Source organism: Pseudonaja textilis, chromosome Z, assembly GCF_049901715.1.
Source record: "Pseudonaja textilis isolate UNSWEBS1 chromosome Z, rPseTex1.2, whole genome shotgun sequence".
Taxonomy (NCBI): Eukaryota; Metazoa; Chordata; class Lepidosauria; order Squamata; family Elapidae; genus Pseudonaja; species Pseudonaja textilis.
The window spans coordinates 66,460,562-66,478,177 of record NC_142008.1 but is presented as its reverse complement, the minus strand read 5'-3'; the positions used below and the strand labels follow the sequence as shown (position 1 = coordinate 66,478,177).

Below are 17,616 nucleotides of genomic sequence, written 5' to 3'. Positions count from 1 at the left end.
GTATATTCCTATATTCATGTTCATACTTTGTGGATTTACCTACTAACTTTAGGTATGTCTGGATCCAGTCTTTTGCACTATGTCAATAAAACAATAATTGGAAGACAATTCTTCTGACAAGCATTTTTATTTTTGCTGAAGTCTTCTTCATAGCTTAAGAATAAAAAAAATATTAAGACTCACAAAATTATGAAAAAGGGACAGGGACAATGTATAAAGTATTAGTGTTTATTTAAAGCCACATCATATAAAGGAAGTGCATGTCTAATTTTTCAAAGCAGATGTAGTTACATCTTAGCATATTGATATCAGTAGAAAATATTTGTGGAAGCTGTGTTACTGAGCAACCATAATATTGCACCATTCAGCTTATATTAATTTTGCTTACATATCACTCATTTAAAAATAACAGTTTGTATTTAGCTCTTAAAGTAAACTTTAAGGAGAAACCATAATTCAAAGTTTTCCAATAGGGACATAGCAAGCATCAGGTTGCCACATACGAAGGTCAATAAGCACTTGGTTTAGCTTCTGCATCCAAAGATTACGTTCATCTTTAGTATCAGCTGATAACCAGTTCCTTTAAAAAAATGAGATTGAATATTATTTTTAAATGATCCTATACAGGAAAAATGGATTGTCAAAACTAAAGACGTATCCAAAATTATTTTATTAATTGTAAAAAAGGTATCACAATTCCAACATCATCCTTATAACTTAATAAACAATGCTGATAGCCAGGCCATGTAAACAATCAATTTAAAGTTACGTATAATAGAAAAAATATATACTCAACTCTTTGAAGAACAGAATATGGATTAGAAAAGTGCTTACTTGGTAACACAGAGTGTGTCTTTGCATTGGCTAACTAATGTTTCCTTATCATCTTCTCTCTGGGGACGAACAGTAATTAGCTCAAAAGTATTGTGACGAGCACAGAATTCTCTGTTGGCTGGTTCAATCTGACGATTAGTGCAGTTTGCCAAATTTATGAAGCCCAGTGGATGCTGAAATTAAAAATGTTTATTTATCGATTTGTTTTCTGCTTATAATACTATAACATGGCAAAGAGACTTACAGAAAAACAAATAAAATATATGATAAAACTATTCAATAAAAGCAGCAAAATTATCAGACTAATTTGAAGGAAGAAGTTGTGGAAACTCCATGGAATCAGAGAACAGGACACTATAGGCATTTATGTTTTTTATTCAACTACATTAATATGCTAAATATAATACAGTTGCAAATGATATAATTTGCATTATGCAGATGCAGTAACATTATTAGAACATTATACAAATTACATAAATCACAGTAAATGTGCGATAGTACATGTAGAGTCCACAGTATGGGGATCTGATTAAATAGGGTTTAGCTGTCTTTAAAAAATAAAATATTAAAATAAATAATTCTAAACAATGCTTCTAGCATCATAAACTATTATGCTAAAATAGATGCCTTCTTTATTCCAGAGACAATTTTTTTAATATAAAGTCCAGATAATGCCCATTGACATTCAGCAATTTTTGATATAAAATCACTCTTGATGATCTCTCTGGAGGTTACATGACAAATATTCTGGCCTCAAGTTGTTTAGAGCTTTATATATCACAACCAAAACCTTGAGCCTATTTTGGTAGTAGTTCAAAAACAGAATATCATATACAGGACCAGTACACACTCAACAATCTGGGCACAGAGTTCTGTACCAGTTGTAGCTTCCAGAACAAACATAAAGTGAATTATAGTATAGCCTTCTAAACAAAAATTCACCAGTAAATGAACAAATGCACCCACATTAGACCTGCCCAGAAAAAGATGTAATTAATTTGTCAACTCAAGCTGACAATAAATATTCCTAGACAGGTAATTTTAGCCTTCAAAGATAATAAGTTCAAACTATATACATGTTCTTTCTGAGAAAACTATACACAGAAGTAAAGAAATAAACTTTACCTTTCTTTTTTCATCATCTGGATAGGTCCAATAAGAGATACAATTTCCTGAAAGAACACACCAGCGTCGATGCCAAGCTCCAAACCCACTAACATCTTCAAACATAGTCTAGATAAATGAGGAAAAATATTTTTGAGCATAGACATTCTCCCTCATTTGTTTGTAAACATGATCTGGCCCTTCACACATACAGCTCAGCTTGTTATAGTGACTATTGTGGCTTTGTTTAATTGCCATACAGATAGTTTTCAACTTATGACCAGTTACTTAGTGACAACTCAAAGTTACTGTGGACTCTCCCCAAAACAACTTTTGATCTGGATCCAAAGTTCACCTCCCTGCATGGGCACACATTCACATTTTTGATGCTTAGCAACTGACCCAAATTTACCATGTTTCCCCCAAAATAAGACACAGTCTTTTATTATTTGGGGCTCTAAAATAAGGGCTTATTTTCGAGGAAACATGATTTCAGGATGATCAGCCAGCTGATCATTTTGGGGCTGTGCAGCCCATGCAGCATAGGTGAATTGATTCCCTGTCCAAGCAGCAGACGGAGACAGAGGCATGGGGGGAGGCCATCTGGCCATGCCATGGGAAAGCTGATTTGGTGGGCTGGAGCAGCAGATGGCTGCAGGAGGCTGCCTCTTGTCTTGCCTGCCTCCTGGGCCTCTGCCTACGTCTGCTGCTGGTGCCACTGTGCAAAGAGAACCTCTTGCAGCCACCCGTTGCAGCCCATCAATTCTCAGTTTTCCCACAGCCCATGCAGGGCATCCAGATCGCATGGCCCCACCTTTGCCTCTGCCTGCTGCTTGGACAGGGAATCAACTCACCTGTACTGCGCGGGCTGTGGCCAGGCACCATTGGCCCACACATGCTCACTCGCTCCTGTGCTGGCCAAGCCCAACCCCCTTCATTGGGGCTTATTTTGGGGGTAGGTCTTATTTTCAGGGAAACACAGGACAGTCATTTGTGATGACCTATGATCAGACTGCAATTTATACTTTTTCTAGAAACTGGCATTTACTTCTGATTTAACTGCCTTATATCTAACAATGGATTTCCTTAACTGTGGCATTTGCTTAACTACTGCAAAAAAGTTATAACATCGAATCTGGCCACATGATGACCCACTATATCACTATCATGACTTATGTTCATCATTGCCAGGCTCAATTACAGTTATAAGCCAAAGATTATCTGTATTCTAGATTTCAGCAAATCTCCTCTTTGGATCTAATTTTGCTTCATTAGATTTGATCATTCTTAAATGATTCTTGAATCCTTTATACTATATATTAAATAACTATTTTAAATAACTATTTTGATCTTGGAACTACGAGCATTTTTATAGCACATTTTGCCATCTAATGGAGTCAACAAGATTTGGTCAACTACAATTATTTGCAATTTTAGAAATGCTGGTACATGCTTTTTAAATTAGAACTTAGAAAGCCACATAATGATTTTAGAAGATTTATCATAGTCACAAAGAAAACAGTTTTAGAAATCCTTAAAATTAGAACAAAGTAAAATCAAGATCTCATTCTACATTAAAATAGATGCTTTAACTTACCAAAAACCCTCTCTCTTCCACGCAAGAATCAATTTGACATTTAATGTTCAGATATATGTGCCCTTCCAGAGGAGACAAGAAAGGAACCTAAAAATACACAGTAGTTATTTAATATCAGTTTCTTTTTTCCCCAATTAATCTACTTTTGGAGATTTGCATCTTTTAAGGCATTTGATGCTCCTGCTTTCAGTTCTAATCATTGTCAAGAAAAACCTGACAATAATCCTGAAAGCCAAACCAGCCACATAAGATAATCTGAATACTACATTTCTAAGAACTGACCAATTATGCCACTGAAGCAGAGGCATAATTAGACAATAACCAATTTCAAAGAACCAAAGTATTCAGAAACAGCTTCCTACAGTTGTTTGTCTGTCCTCTGATTCAGTTCTCGAAGAGGCAGAAGGCAGGGCCTCATTTCATGTGTAGTCTTTGGAGCTTCAGAATTGATGCCACCAAACACGTTCAGCTGAACTGTACCATTACCCCTTAGTATTGTATCATTTGCTGTATTTTGTTAAAACAGGAGTCTCAGGAATAAAAAATCAGAATATCCATTCTTAAAAAAATCAGTGGGGTTCAAGTGTTATGTTAATAATGTAGGGATAAATTAATTCAGCAGAAAATCTTGTTCCTTATTTGTTGGGCTTCCTAAAAAATGTTTTCAAAAGAATGGTCAGAATTTTGCATTGGTGCTATAAAAAAACCTAAGGTCCTTCTAATGCCTATGATCTGGTTGTCCTTGTTATACTATTCTTTATTTTTTTCAAGTCACCACAAGAGGAGTAAAACCAATACCTTAGCCAAAATCTTGTAACTCTTTAATAAATTGTGCAGGCATTTGTATTGATTTCAGAAAACTTGGTTCACAAGTTTTCTGAAATCAATACTAGTATTTTTAAACAGGAACTAGGAAGTAATTAACCATAAAAGCTGCCTCCTGCCAACTTTAATTGTATATTCTCTTTACAGGCAGAAAAACTAATCTATGTTATAAAAAATAGAATGAATGGCAATTGACATTACTGATGAACATTAATTATCCAATTATAAAAAAAGTTGTCTGTAATTAGAAACCCTATAGTTTTCCCCAGTGCTATTCAAATAAACTTGGCTAGAGCAAATCATGTGTTCTTAACTTGTAAATTAGTTTTGGGAGCTTTTTTCTTCTCATGTTAATGCAATCTTGGGCAAAAATATACTGAAGATAAAATGTGATGATGAATTATATTCCAAAAATATAATAATTATCTCTTAATTAATAACTCTGACAATAGATTGGGATTCAACCAATAATTTTTTTCTATGTAGACAGAAAAAAAATAACTCTCTTGTTGTCAAAGAGTAGATTCAAGACTGGACTCTTCCCAAAGATGATTTCTGAATGGTAAAAGGCTTTTTCTCTCCTGCCAATGATCTGCCAATTTTGCTGCCAAAGCTGGCTCTCTGGCTCAAGACAGCTTTTGGACAGTTGTGGGCCCATCTGAAAGGGGAGTCTTGAAGCTTCAACTTCCCTGTTGGAATGGTCAGAAAGCCACAAGGCATATTTTCCTCTCGGCAGTTCATTTTCTTAAGCAAGCCTGGGTTTTAACTTCTTTTCAAATCTTCTACTTTACTTTGATTTTTTATCTTAAAAAATTGACTGATTGAATGCTGATTTATTTTATTTCTTTTGGACTCTAGCTATTCTTTTTCTCTTTATCTTGTTTTAAATAACTTTTGCTTTCCTTAATCAAACATGGTGCGTTTTTGCAAAAGAGAAGTGTTTTTATTTATTTACATTAATACTGGATTCTCACCACAGGGATTTTGCATTTTTTAAATTGCAAAATATTTGGAACTCTTTTTTCTTTTTCTTTTAATCTTAGATCAAAATATCTGGAAAATACCTTCTCTGCTTCTCTTTGTTTCAGCTTTCTTTTGTTTCCTGGCTAAGCAGCACAGAATAACAATGGATCAAATTAAAGACAAGCAAGAGTGGTTGTGATTTGCAAAAAGACCTTTTGTTAACATACAATTCTAAGTTGAAAGTTATTCTAAAAAGTTTGATAAAATGATAATGACTGCAGAAAATATTCTGAATAAATTAGATCCACAGAATGAATGTAATCTGAAAGCTACAGGCCCATTGGAAAGATATATGGATTATAAAGATTTAGAACTAAGCTGGATTGCATACATCTTTCTGAAATTCAAACCTGTACTCTTTTACAAGAGCAGAAGCCTGACTGAATGGAGAAGTAACAAATTGATTTTCTCCAAGACTGGAGATTGGGGAATGGATTTATTACATTTAATCAGAAATCACTTTCATATAGACCTGGTTGGAAAATTAGACCAATTCTGGGGACTAGAATTTATTATTTTTAATCAGACAATTGTCAAGACATGGTATTAAGAAAGAAATGTGGATATTTAATTCAAGATGAATTACTCCTAATTCTTGGGACAATATGGGATAGATAAGATGCCATGGTAAATTTTCTATGAATTGATCATAATAATAATTTGTTAATAGGTTTTGGAACTTTAACCTTACCTTTTTTTTATTATTGTGGCCTATTTTGTCACTATTATAGTATGTAGGTAACGAGTTGTTAATTTGTACCTAGATTTAATAGTTTAAAAAAGGGGGTGGGGGCATTTCACAAGGGTTGAGAAATCAATATAATAGTAATGTATTAAACAGTATTCAGCTAGCAAGGATAATATGTGTATATGAGTTGGGTTCTTTTTTTAATGCACACTTTTTAATGTCTTGTTTGTTCTGTGCTTTTTCCTTTTTGTTTGTTTTAAATTTTATTTTTTGGAGTTTTGTATTTTAACTTTTTTCAAATAAAATAAAAATAGTTATAAAAAAGAATGGATTCTAAAGATTATTCTTTGTCAATATTTGAAAAATCTTTACATTATAAAATGAGAAAATGTAGAAGTATCATTTAATAACACCTTAAAGGCTGATCTAGTTAAATAGTAATTCTATTTTAATGCTATATATATCTCTTCTTCCATTTATAACTTTAATTCACTTAAATAACTATTAGATGTTTATATTTATTGTATAACTGTAAGCCCTGGAGCCATTTTCCCTGGAACCTCCAGGGCTGCCACAGCAGAGATGAGTTGAGCTGTGGGAATGAGAGGAGGGAGGTAGAGATAGTTGGGGACTGTCACCAAAATAAATGTCTTTCCTCTGAGAACCAAGGACTTTCCCACCAGGTGCAAAGAGGTGGGATCTGAGACCAAGTGACCCCTGGACTGTGACCTCATTAGTCCATGTGATGGACTGCATGGGCAGGGAAAGGAAAACTTCACTTTTAACTAGAGGGAAACCAGAGGAGGGTTAGAGTCGGGTTTCTCCAGATGTGCCAATATGACATGCCTAATAAATCTATACTTTGAGGAATATGGCCTGCCTTGGAGTTTTTTTATTAAACTACTATAATCTAAATAAATAGTTTGTGGAAAATCAAAATGTAAATTAATTACCTTGTCCAATAGAAATTTGGTGCTCCCAACTGAAGACAGTAAAATTGTATGTGAACCAACAAGAGTAAAGTTACTTGTGCGCACAGAATTAGGTCCACCTGGACTGGTCATAGCTACAAAAATAAAAAGATATGTTATCTTTAGTTAATGTTACTGGTTAATTCTATTTGTAAATTAAGTATTTAATTGATTAAATTATAGAATATTTTCAAACATAGTTCTAAGAATAGAAAAATTATGTCAGGCTCTCTCTCATTATATCCCATTCAAGCTGGCATTTTACACATGAATATGTTTTGGGATGTAAGTATGTACGTATCTGTGTGTGTGTGTGTGTGTGTGTGTGTACAAACACACACACATGCATGCAATCTAACCACAGAGTGCATTTTATTTGTATGTCTATGTACAGAATTGAAAACCGAGGAACTATTCACAATGTAATTTATTTATCTAAAATGGCCATGGCTTCAATTAATAAACATACTTCTTGTTTGAAAATGAAGCAAACAGGAAGAAAGCCTGTTTATATATTTTATTGTAAATAAAATAAACAGGCTTTCTTCCTGTTTGCTCCTATATTAACTATGATTCATTAATTACACAGTACCTAAGACTCCTAACCAAGAATGTGAATTTTAAATGCTGTAACTTTCCCTAACACAGCTGTGCACTTATTTTCCTACATTCCTATCTGTAAAACAGCAAGAATGATAAACAACCTTGATAAGACTTAAATGTTTATAAGATTATGATTTCTTTCAGTCTTGATTAATCAGGATTAGTATAAAAATGAATACCAAAACCTAAAGTTTTGCTTACCTGGTACAAGATTAGTTTTCTATAGATATGTAAAAAAAAAAAAAGAAACAGATTATTCAAGAAATAGTATAGACAATGTATTTGATACTATATTGGAAATAGTCTTGATCAAAGTTAACTGTAAACTTAGATAATGTTTTCTTGGGAATGGGGAAAAATAAATCAATATTAGTACTTACATTAGTAATAGATGTCAGTAATCTCTTTGGAGTAATAGCCTATGATAAAAAAGATATAACATACCAAGAACACTACAAATATAATTTATTTTAGTTTAATGTTAGGCTTAGGACTTGGTTTAAGTCTGTTGCCTCACAAAAGTAAAAAAAGCAAAGAAATGAAAAACTTATCTAGTACAAAAACAAAAGTCAAAACCAGAACAATAGATTTATTTCACTGTACATTAAGTATATATAAATATTAAATGATGAAATGAAATCCAATTTTTCAAAGTTGTAGGATCTTTTAACTATGGAAATAATAATAATAATACTTGGATAGCAGAATAGAAGAAAAATGACTGGTAAAAATCACAAAATACAAAAATCTGCAAACAGAAGTAGAATAGCTGTGGGAAAATAGCTCAAACAGTAATAGGTGCCTTGGCTGCAATCCAAAACATCTGGAACACCATTTGACCACTATTGGTATTGACAAAATCACCATCAGTCAATTCCAAAAAACAGCTCTATTTGGAATAGCTTACATCCTACAATAATATATTTAACATCATCAAACAATATTTACCTATTTCAGATCCTTGGAAAGGACTCAATAAATGGATAAAAAGGATAAATCCAGTCTAAATATCTGGTTATTGAGAGACCAACCATAATATTTTATTACATTTCTTCTATTTTTAGATTGGTAAACACCAGCTTTTTACTAATTTCAAAACAGTGAAATATCGTTTCAGTAATACTGAAACCCATCTAAAAACAATCTCACATTTAAGATTTTAAAGGATATACTCTGGCAATTATACACAACTCTGTTTTATAGACTGTGTTTATTATCCTTCTGTTTGTTCTTATACAAAATTTTATTTTTACCATCATCATCAAATATATTTGCTGCCCATATTACGCAATAAATTATATACTGTATGTCTAGTTATTGTCCTGGCTTAGTTTGTATCACAATATGGAATAGAAAATGCAGTTTCTCCAAATTTATGTTTTTGGAAGATATCTGTTTGGAACTTTTATTTATATAACTGGCAATTTTGGATTGACATATTGTCTGTAAGTATGTTTACAATCGTATACAAGTACTCCTCAACTTACAACCACAATAAGAGCCCAAAATTTCTGTTGCTAAGTGAGACATTTGTTAAATGAGTTTTGCCCTATTTTACAACATTAGTTCTAGTGAATCACTGCAGTTAGTAATCCGGGTATTAAGTGAATCTGGCTTTCCCATTAACTTTGCTTGTCAGAAGATCACAAAAAGTGATTACATGACCCTGGGACAAGGCAAATGGCATAAATGTGAACCAATTGCCAAACATCTGAATTTTGATCACATGGGGCCATAGGGATGCTGTAAAGGTCATAACTATGAAAAAGTGATTGTGCCTATGTAAGAAAAATATTGTTGAATCAATTTTTTTATGATTATAGAAATTGGAATTGCAAATTTATTTTTTATTAGTCAAATATTTTGAAAGAACATCCATTTGGTATCTTTTATGTGTATTACGTTGTATGCTATACATTTGTAATATTTTTGGTTTTGATCTGGAATTGCAATAAAACTGCTGCACCATTTTATTTTATCAATGTAATATCTATTGAGTGATAAAATAGAACTTAGTATTAAGAAACTTAGGGAAGAACATTTTAGTCAAAACAATGTGTCTACTGGCCTGAAACAAATATTTTTCTTCTTTTCACTTTTACAACTGGCCCACAACAGTTGTAAAAAATTGAGGAATCGGAACTATAGTCTTTACCTTTGACTTAGTTGATTTTTTCTTCTTATCAACACCAATGAACTCTTTTTTCTGTATCTAACAAAAAAAAAAGATAAATATTAGTCAGTGATCAGCTAAATATTCTTTCAAAAGAAGCATATTGAAAAGTAACAATACATACCAAATTATACACTTCAATGTTTATCTCAAAGTCACTGGACACATTTTGCCTTTAAAAATAGGAGACAAAATTAATAAGGATAGCCATTAATAATATGCTTTGATAAAAGTAAGAAATGGAGCTACAATTTGCTATTTACTGGAAATGAAGAGAACTGCTATCAGTCAAACAAGAAAAAATAAGGGAAACGATATTTTCTACTGCAAGCAATTCAAACAATTTGAGAAGAGTAGCAGGGCACACACAAAGTTGCAAGGCTAAAATTAAATTGACTGCAGTTAAGTGCCTTCTCAATAATAAAGGATTATCTCTGGTAACCCTTAATGGACATCTGCTGATCATGACAAGGCTTATAATTAAGAGATGGGCTATAGGAAAAAGAGATTAATTAATGTATTTAATTGATTGGTTCTTGAGTGTTGTTCTAACGTTATCTTGGCTCATTGAGATGCAAAGGAGTTGTTTTGGTCTTTTTATTTCCTTTTTGGTTGTCTCTTTTGAATGGTATGTAGATGTTGTTTATCTCTATTTTTCTATTTATGACCAATTAATCTATGTGCCAGGCTTCTAGGAATTCCGAGTGTTTAGGGCTTGGTTTGATCTAGAATTCTCACCATTTCCTAGTTAAAACCATGATTAAGTCTGTGTTGTGAAATTCAGTTTTCATCTTATTTTCTGACAGCTAGTTGGTGTCATGGATGAGCTCTGCTAATCATTTGCTTGTTTATCTTGCACAGAGCTGTTATAGTCCTTACATCATATGTTGTAGACAACTGTTTTTTCTTCTAGGGCTGCTGGTTTAGCTTACTTAGGATGTTTTGGAGAACTTTAGTTGGTTTGTGCTACAGTGCCATGTATATGTAAGCTTGTTGACAGTCTCTTGTAAGTTTTTTATGTATAACAATTTCATACTTTTCACAGCTTGTATTGGTTGTGTTATATTGAACTCAGTGATCATGCATTTTTTGAAGTTGCATGGATATTCATTGTTTAAAAGTGTTGCATAGATGATCTATTTTTTTCTGATGTTCAGGGTTGTTGCAGTGCTTGTGCTTATCTAAATAGTATTATGCAATGTCGCAGAATACTATCTTTGCAAGGTTGGTTTGTTGTTTTGTTAAAGGAACACTTGGTTGGTATGGACAGTTTATGATAGACTTGTGCTTCTAATTTGTCAACACTGGCTTTACTGATGAGGATATCAAGAAAGGGTAGCATTTTTTTTCTTCCCTTGTGAATGTTTCTTTTGAATGTTAATGTTTTGCATATATTCTTTAGTTGGTCCTTTTTTATTATGACAAAGATATCTTTGTATCTGGATCCATTATTTGGGCTATATGCAAGGAAATGCTATATATTCCAGGCATTGCATTATGATCTCTGCTATTAGTTCTGAAAGCAGTGATTTCATGTATGTCCCTTTGATTTGTTAACAAATTTGTATGTCAAACTGAAAGTATCTGTTAGGCCAGAGTTCCCTAACCTTATCATCTTTATGGACTGGTGTGTAGGGGAGAGGGAATGATTCTGCATGAATGCCAGGCAAGTGCACATCTCTATTTGCCTGAGTGATGGGCATATGTGCCCACTGCTTTCACAAATGGAGCACAAACATGCTGATCCAGTGTTCACGTAAATGAAGATGCACATGCATGCTTGCCCACTTCTTCAGCCTGTTCCAAATAGCTCAAGGCCTGGAGACCCCTGTCTTAGGCAAAGATTGTTAAGTCCATACTTCTGGTTCTTTCATTCTTGGTGTATTAGGTTAGGTCAGATGTGCTGTGTATTCTGGGTCTATGCAAATAAAAAGTGCTATGTCATCAAACAAAATCATTACTTCATCTTCATGCATTTAGGTTTTTGATTCTTTGGAAGCACTGTAGTGGGGAATTGATGGAGTATTTGCTTCCCTGAGTTGTCCAATATTTTTGTCAGTTCCTTAGTGATGTGATAAAATTGGACGAAGATGTATGTCTGGTGTGTTTCAGAGTGTCCAAAGAAGCTGTGTGTAGATGAGTGCACTACTTTTGATCCATGTATGGTCTCCTTCATGTTTCATCTTTCTTGGTGAGGTCTGAGGTCTCTTCACAAACTAGTCATCTAGTTTTTATACTGGATTGGTGTTCACTGTGATTGTATATATTGTAATCTGTCCATCATAATCATAATTTGTCTGTGGATAGCATGATGGTTGGTTCTTCTTTAGGTTTTTGAAGGCTGCTCTATGTGATGATGTTACTTAGTTTTGTAATGAAATGTCTGCAAGAATACTAAGGACCCCCGATCATAAATATCTCAATGGCAGGTTAAAATATTAACATTGTTTATAATATCAGACTATGGAAATAGGGGGAGGGCACAATGTTACAATGGTTCTTCTCCTTTCTTTCAACTCTTGGCTGGTTCGGTTTGCTATTTGAAGATGGGAGAGAGGTCACTAAATCCTTAATTTGTAAAGTACTTCAGGGCTAAATACTCTCACCTTTCCTGTTTAAGACCACTACAGTAGGTCGTCTGTCAGTTAGGGATCTGGAATGATCAATATGCTCATTATATTCAATTGCATATCTCAACCTCTCAACAAACAATCTTTTCAAAGTTTGTCCTAGTGCATAGAGACCAATGAAGTGTGTATGGGGAGCAAGGGACTCAGACTCAACTTTGGCACGACCAAGTGGCAAAGAGTACTTGGACAATACAATTGTCTTGTTAGACTCTGCTCTTCAAGAAGCAGGTAGCAACTGTGATTAGGAAATACTCTGTATAGGTTTAACTTGTACACTTGTTGCATTCATTTCTGGATCATAACTTTTCTCAAAGTTACTGATAAATTGTTGACTTGTGTATGAAATATCATAATCAGTCTAGAAACACATAAGAAGCTACAATTGATCCAAAAATAGCAATGTTTTTGGTGCCTTACTACATGTAAGCCAAAATGGTTACAGTTGATTTTCAGGTGCAATGTCACCTATAAAACTCAATACGGCATGGGATGTTGCTATATTATTGTCTTTTTAATTTTGTGAATCTGTATAGAGACATTTTGGAATTGAAAGGGAAAATTTCAATAAAGTCTAGAAATTTCTAGGAAAGCCTATAAATTAGACAATTAAATAAATTCCATATTCTATTCAGAAGTGTTGTAATTGCTATCTTGTACTCTATAAAGAAAAGAAGATGAATGATAAAACGATAAAACAGAACCATTTACAGAAATGGTTTTCATCTTAGGGGTCACAGCCTTTTTAAAAAGAAGGGTATTTCATTTAATGTTATCAACAATGAACAAGGGAAAAAAATCCATAGAATTTAAATGCAAAATTTAAAAAATTAAAAGAATGGCCAGTTTTCCTGATATCTTAGCCAATTTTTCAAGGCTTCCTATGAAAAAGAGCTATTCTTAATATGCCATCTACTGGTTAATATAAGTCATGCATTTAATTCCTCGTAGAGGTAATGACACTTCTTTTTCACTTTGAAAATTTCAGTTAAATAAAATAAAAAGCAATAAAAGTGCTCTGTACATCATAGCAGTATGGATGGGTTCCACAACTAGGTCAGCTTCCCTATTTCACTGCACTAAATACACCTGTGGAATTAGTTGCTTTGGGATTTATAGAAAACACTGTAGGATTCAGTATGTTTGTCATGAGATTTGCGGGGAAAACCTTTTTCCTTACTGAAATCATTCAGTGGAACAGATTAATGAGGAGGTAAAAACAAAATAAGAGCATATTGCTTGCTTACTTCAGAGAGGAAACCTGCTAAAAAGGAAAAAATAGATATGTTGCTAGGTGTGAAGGGAATATGTGACCTGAGCTAAGCAAAAGCAAATACTTAGTTGTAACTCCTTTAAAAAAATTGAAAGAAAATTAAGTCAGGAAACAAAAGGTAAAGAAAATGTAGATTCCATAAATACTGTCTTCAAAAGAAGAGAAAACATACTAAATACTTCTAAGAAGCCTACTACCATGTTTCCCCCAAAATAAGCTGTAGCCTGATTTGGGGGTGGGTGGGTTTATAACCCTTCCCCATAAATAAGCCCTAGTAAAAGGTTTAGGCATAATGAGCACAGGAGGCAGCCCAACTGCATGTCCCCTCACAAACATGGGCAGTGATCCCTGAGGCATGGGAAGCTCCTTCTTTTCCCCAGTCATTTCATGGAGGTTTGGCTCCTTAATTGCAGCCCCATGGATCAGCTGAGTATCTCTCCAAGCACCTGGAGGCATTTCCAGCACACTCTTGCCAACCCCAGACACGTCCAAATGCCAGGCAACCTCGCAGCTGAGGGCCCCTGTCTTCCGCAGCTCATATCTTGTGGCTCTGCAGCAGGCAGTGTCCACGGTTTGTGCTGTCAGGCCTGGAGTTCAATCTTGCACAAGCTGCACTAGGCAGAAAGCCGTGTTGTGCACTGGAATCACCTGCTCCCCCTGCCTGGCTGTACCTACTGACCTTGCAAGGGCTCTTCGCCCTCGTGCTGTGCTGCTCTCGGCTGCCCTGCAGCTTCTACGGGCGGGAGCTCCATGGTGGCCCTGCAGTGGGATGTTACCCTCCATTTGTCTGGTACTGCCTTTTGCAGGACAACTCTTGGGGCACAAAGGAGGAAGTAGCGATCTCTCCTCCCTCCTCCGTCTTTCCCACTGCAGGGTTCTCATGGAGTGCCTGCCTGCCGAAGCTACAAAGCACATCCATTCGGTCTCATTGCATATCTACACGCTGGTGTAAAATGGGTTGGGAGAGTTGTTGCTTTAGTGGGCAGGAGCCCTATGGCAGCCCTACAGCAGGATAGATGGAGGGAGGGGAGATAGCTCCTTCTTCCTTTGCACCCCAAAAGTTTCCTCGTGCCAGGCAGGAGCAGCCCAGCAGGGTTACTGAAAGCAGTGCAGCCAGGAGGGGAAGAGATCCGTGAGGCCAGCAGCAGCAGGTGCAGCAGGCTCAGCAGCCGAGCAAAGGTGCGGGGAGGAGACAATCCTGATACGCTGTACTGCCTGCTGCCAAATCATAGCAGCAGTCTGAGCGAGACCCAAGCTCCAGCGTCCCAGTAGCAGTGCTAGCAGGCAGGGAGGGTGTAGGCCAGGGCTCACTGAGAGCTTGGTTTATTGCAGCCGCAGGCAAGTAGATATTGGGACAGAGGACAGGGCTGGTGGTAGCAGTGCTCCCACTCCTGTCAGCCCCCATACTCGCCACCTCCTATAGGGGAAAAATAAGACATCCCAAAAAATAAGGCCTAGTCCTTATTTTTGAGCCCAAAAGAAAGTAAGACCAAGCCTTCTTTTCGGTGAAACACAGTAGTACTGATAAAAACACAAATACTGAAATAATACTTACAATGTAAATGTTGTTGAAAAAGAAAGAGCATCTCCACACAGAGAATTAGCAGTACTTGCTAAAGGTGTCGCAACCATGTTTTCTGCACCTGATTTTAGCATGATTATATAGTAGTAATTTGCTGTATCTGTAAATAAATGGTTTATTTATTTACTAGATTTAGATGCCATGTTTCTACTTGGAAAGAACATTCAAAACACCTCAAAATAAAAACAATACACACATTCAAAAGTAAAAATAAAGGCAAGTTAACAAAAAGTAGTTTAAACAAGATTATAATAAAATATAAAGTTTTATATTCCAGCTCATATACCTTTTTTTTTCTAGGAAGATGCCTCATTTTACCCAATTAAGGAATCTTTGATTCAGAACTGAGCCAAGATAAACCACAAAGTCATGTACTCCAGAAATAATATAAGTAAACTGCAAATATTTTTAAAGTAAGTTCTCAAGGACCTTTCCAAATTTTTGATAAATTGCATTCAGTTTAAAACTGAATTTATGTCAATTTGACATAACTTTTTGAAAGTGATCAATTATTTTTTGTTCAAAAAACACAATTCTTTCTTTTTTGGGCACACCCTTACTTACTAGTAGGTAATTTCAGAACAGCTGCACTTATCTCATCCTTACAGAAGGGCTAACCTAAACCCAAATCAATGAAACTGAACCAATATAGCTAGGGCAGAAAATTTTACAAGAGTTTCTTCTCACCCTGAATATAAAACTGGAGAATAAATTATTCCCAATTTGCTTTTGTTTTAAAAGACTGTTATAAATTGCTGTCTCAAGTGAGCTGCCTCATAGTGTTTATTGATAGTACCAAATCTTACTATACCATAATAATTACCATAAAAATATAAGAATGTTACCTGCTTTCTGGATATTACATATAAAATCTGCCTTTAAAGGTAGTCGCATTTCTGATAGAGTGACAGATCCTTTGGATGGTGAAACTCTAGAAATTGTAGAATCAGCTTTTATCTTCTTATTCTGAGGTCGTTTATTTTTAAGCTTGTTTAACTCTTCCAATAATGCTGCTCTTTTTCAGCTTGAAAAATAACAATTATCTTCATTAAATAATAACTACTTACCAAAAAAATGTCCATTTTAAGTTCCTTAACAGATCAGAACTAAATTTTCATTTAAACTATTTTGATGGTGAACATGTTTCAAGAAAAAAATGGGCTGTTTTCCATATTTCAAATTTCTCTACTTGGAATAGCTTTATTTTGAGTACAAAATGGTGTTTGAATTAATTTATTTACCAAAAGCTGGAAAGTAATTATTCCATAAATATAATAAGGGTACTTAAAATAATCAGATTGATTATAAAATATATAGCATCCTAAATAATAGTTTCTGCAAATCCAGTGATAAATAAGCTAAGCACCATACTTGCAATAAGAAGTAGCCTCTCAGCTTCTGCTTCTTCTTGTGATCCTCTCCCATGGTCCTCATCAATGCAGCAATTAAGAGCCTGGCTTGTTTGATGTATGACTGTTTGTTGCATATTAATTTCATTATTCAGCTCCTAAATGTAGTGGAATTAGATAGTAGTTACTCTAACAAAAAAGTTTTGTGATATATACCGAGAAATCTTGAATGGAATACTTACACACAGATATAGTATAGTACACATTATTGTACTGCACTATATTCTGTACCTATATTCCTTCAGAGGGGAGGATGGGGGAGGGAGAAGGGGAAGAGAAAGAGAGAGGGAGGGAGAATATCAAATAAATAACCTTTTTTGGAGGTAGATAAGGATCAAAAACAGCTTAAATTAACCACTTCATCTCATAATGAAGTTGAGTTACAGCAATAGTTAACACGGAAAACGGGAACTTTAAGCTTCTAGTTTGCTCTTTAGATCCCCATAATTGAAGACAAAACTTCTCATCTCGGCATTCTAGTGGTATCTTGCCATAACTGATCATAACCCTCAGATAGCTAACGATAATTCCTAGCTTTCAAAAAATGCTCACCCTACAAGAGATGTTCATGTTCATCAAGCGCAGACAAAAAACCACACCATCAGCCTACATCATTTAACAATAATTTAGGAACACAATTTAAAAGTTTCATATATATTTTCTTATATATTAATTGGAAAGTGGGATTTTAATTACCTGTAACTTCTGTTTAATGTTAATTTGATCATTTCCATTTCTCTTCCCCTCAAGCCTGGAAGATATATCTTCTTTACGAACAATTACTTGTTTCACTGATGGACGATCAGTTTCTTTAAATCTCTGGGATCGATAGGTATCAATACTTCAAAGAGAAAAAAAATGCAGTTTTAGGAAAATGCAGTAAGTGTATTTGACTTATTCTATTCCT

The 17,616-nt window shown here is 34.7% G+C and overlaps 1 protein-coding gene across 1 annotated transcript in view; it reads right to left on the bottom strand.

Moving 5' to 3' along the window:
- Positions 1-214: 214 nt before the first annotated feature.
- Positions 215-17,616, bottom strand: part of ANLN (anillin, actin binding protein) — a 39,288-nt gene continuing 21,886 nt past the window's right edge. The window contains 13 exon segments of the mRNA XM_087917601.1: positions 215-580; positions 835-1,007; positions 1,960-2,067; positions 3,536-3,622; positions 7,025-7,137; positions 7,847-7,865; positions 8,026-8,064; positions 9,801-9,857; positions 9,943-9,991; positions 15,274-15,400; positions 16,146-16,343; positions 16,672-16,807; positions 17,406-17,550. Of these exon segments, the coding sequence (XP_087773727.1) occupies positions 457-580; positions 835-1,007; positions 1,960-2,067; positions 3,536-3,622; positions 7,025-7,137; positions 7,847-7,865; positions 8,026-8,064; positions 9,801-9,857; positions 9,943-9,991; positions 15,274-15,400; positions 16,146-16,343; positions 16,672-16,807; positions 17,406-17,550 (1,375 nt within the window). The 3' untranslated portion in view covers positions 215-456.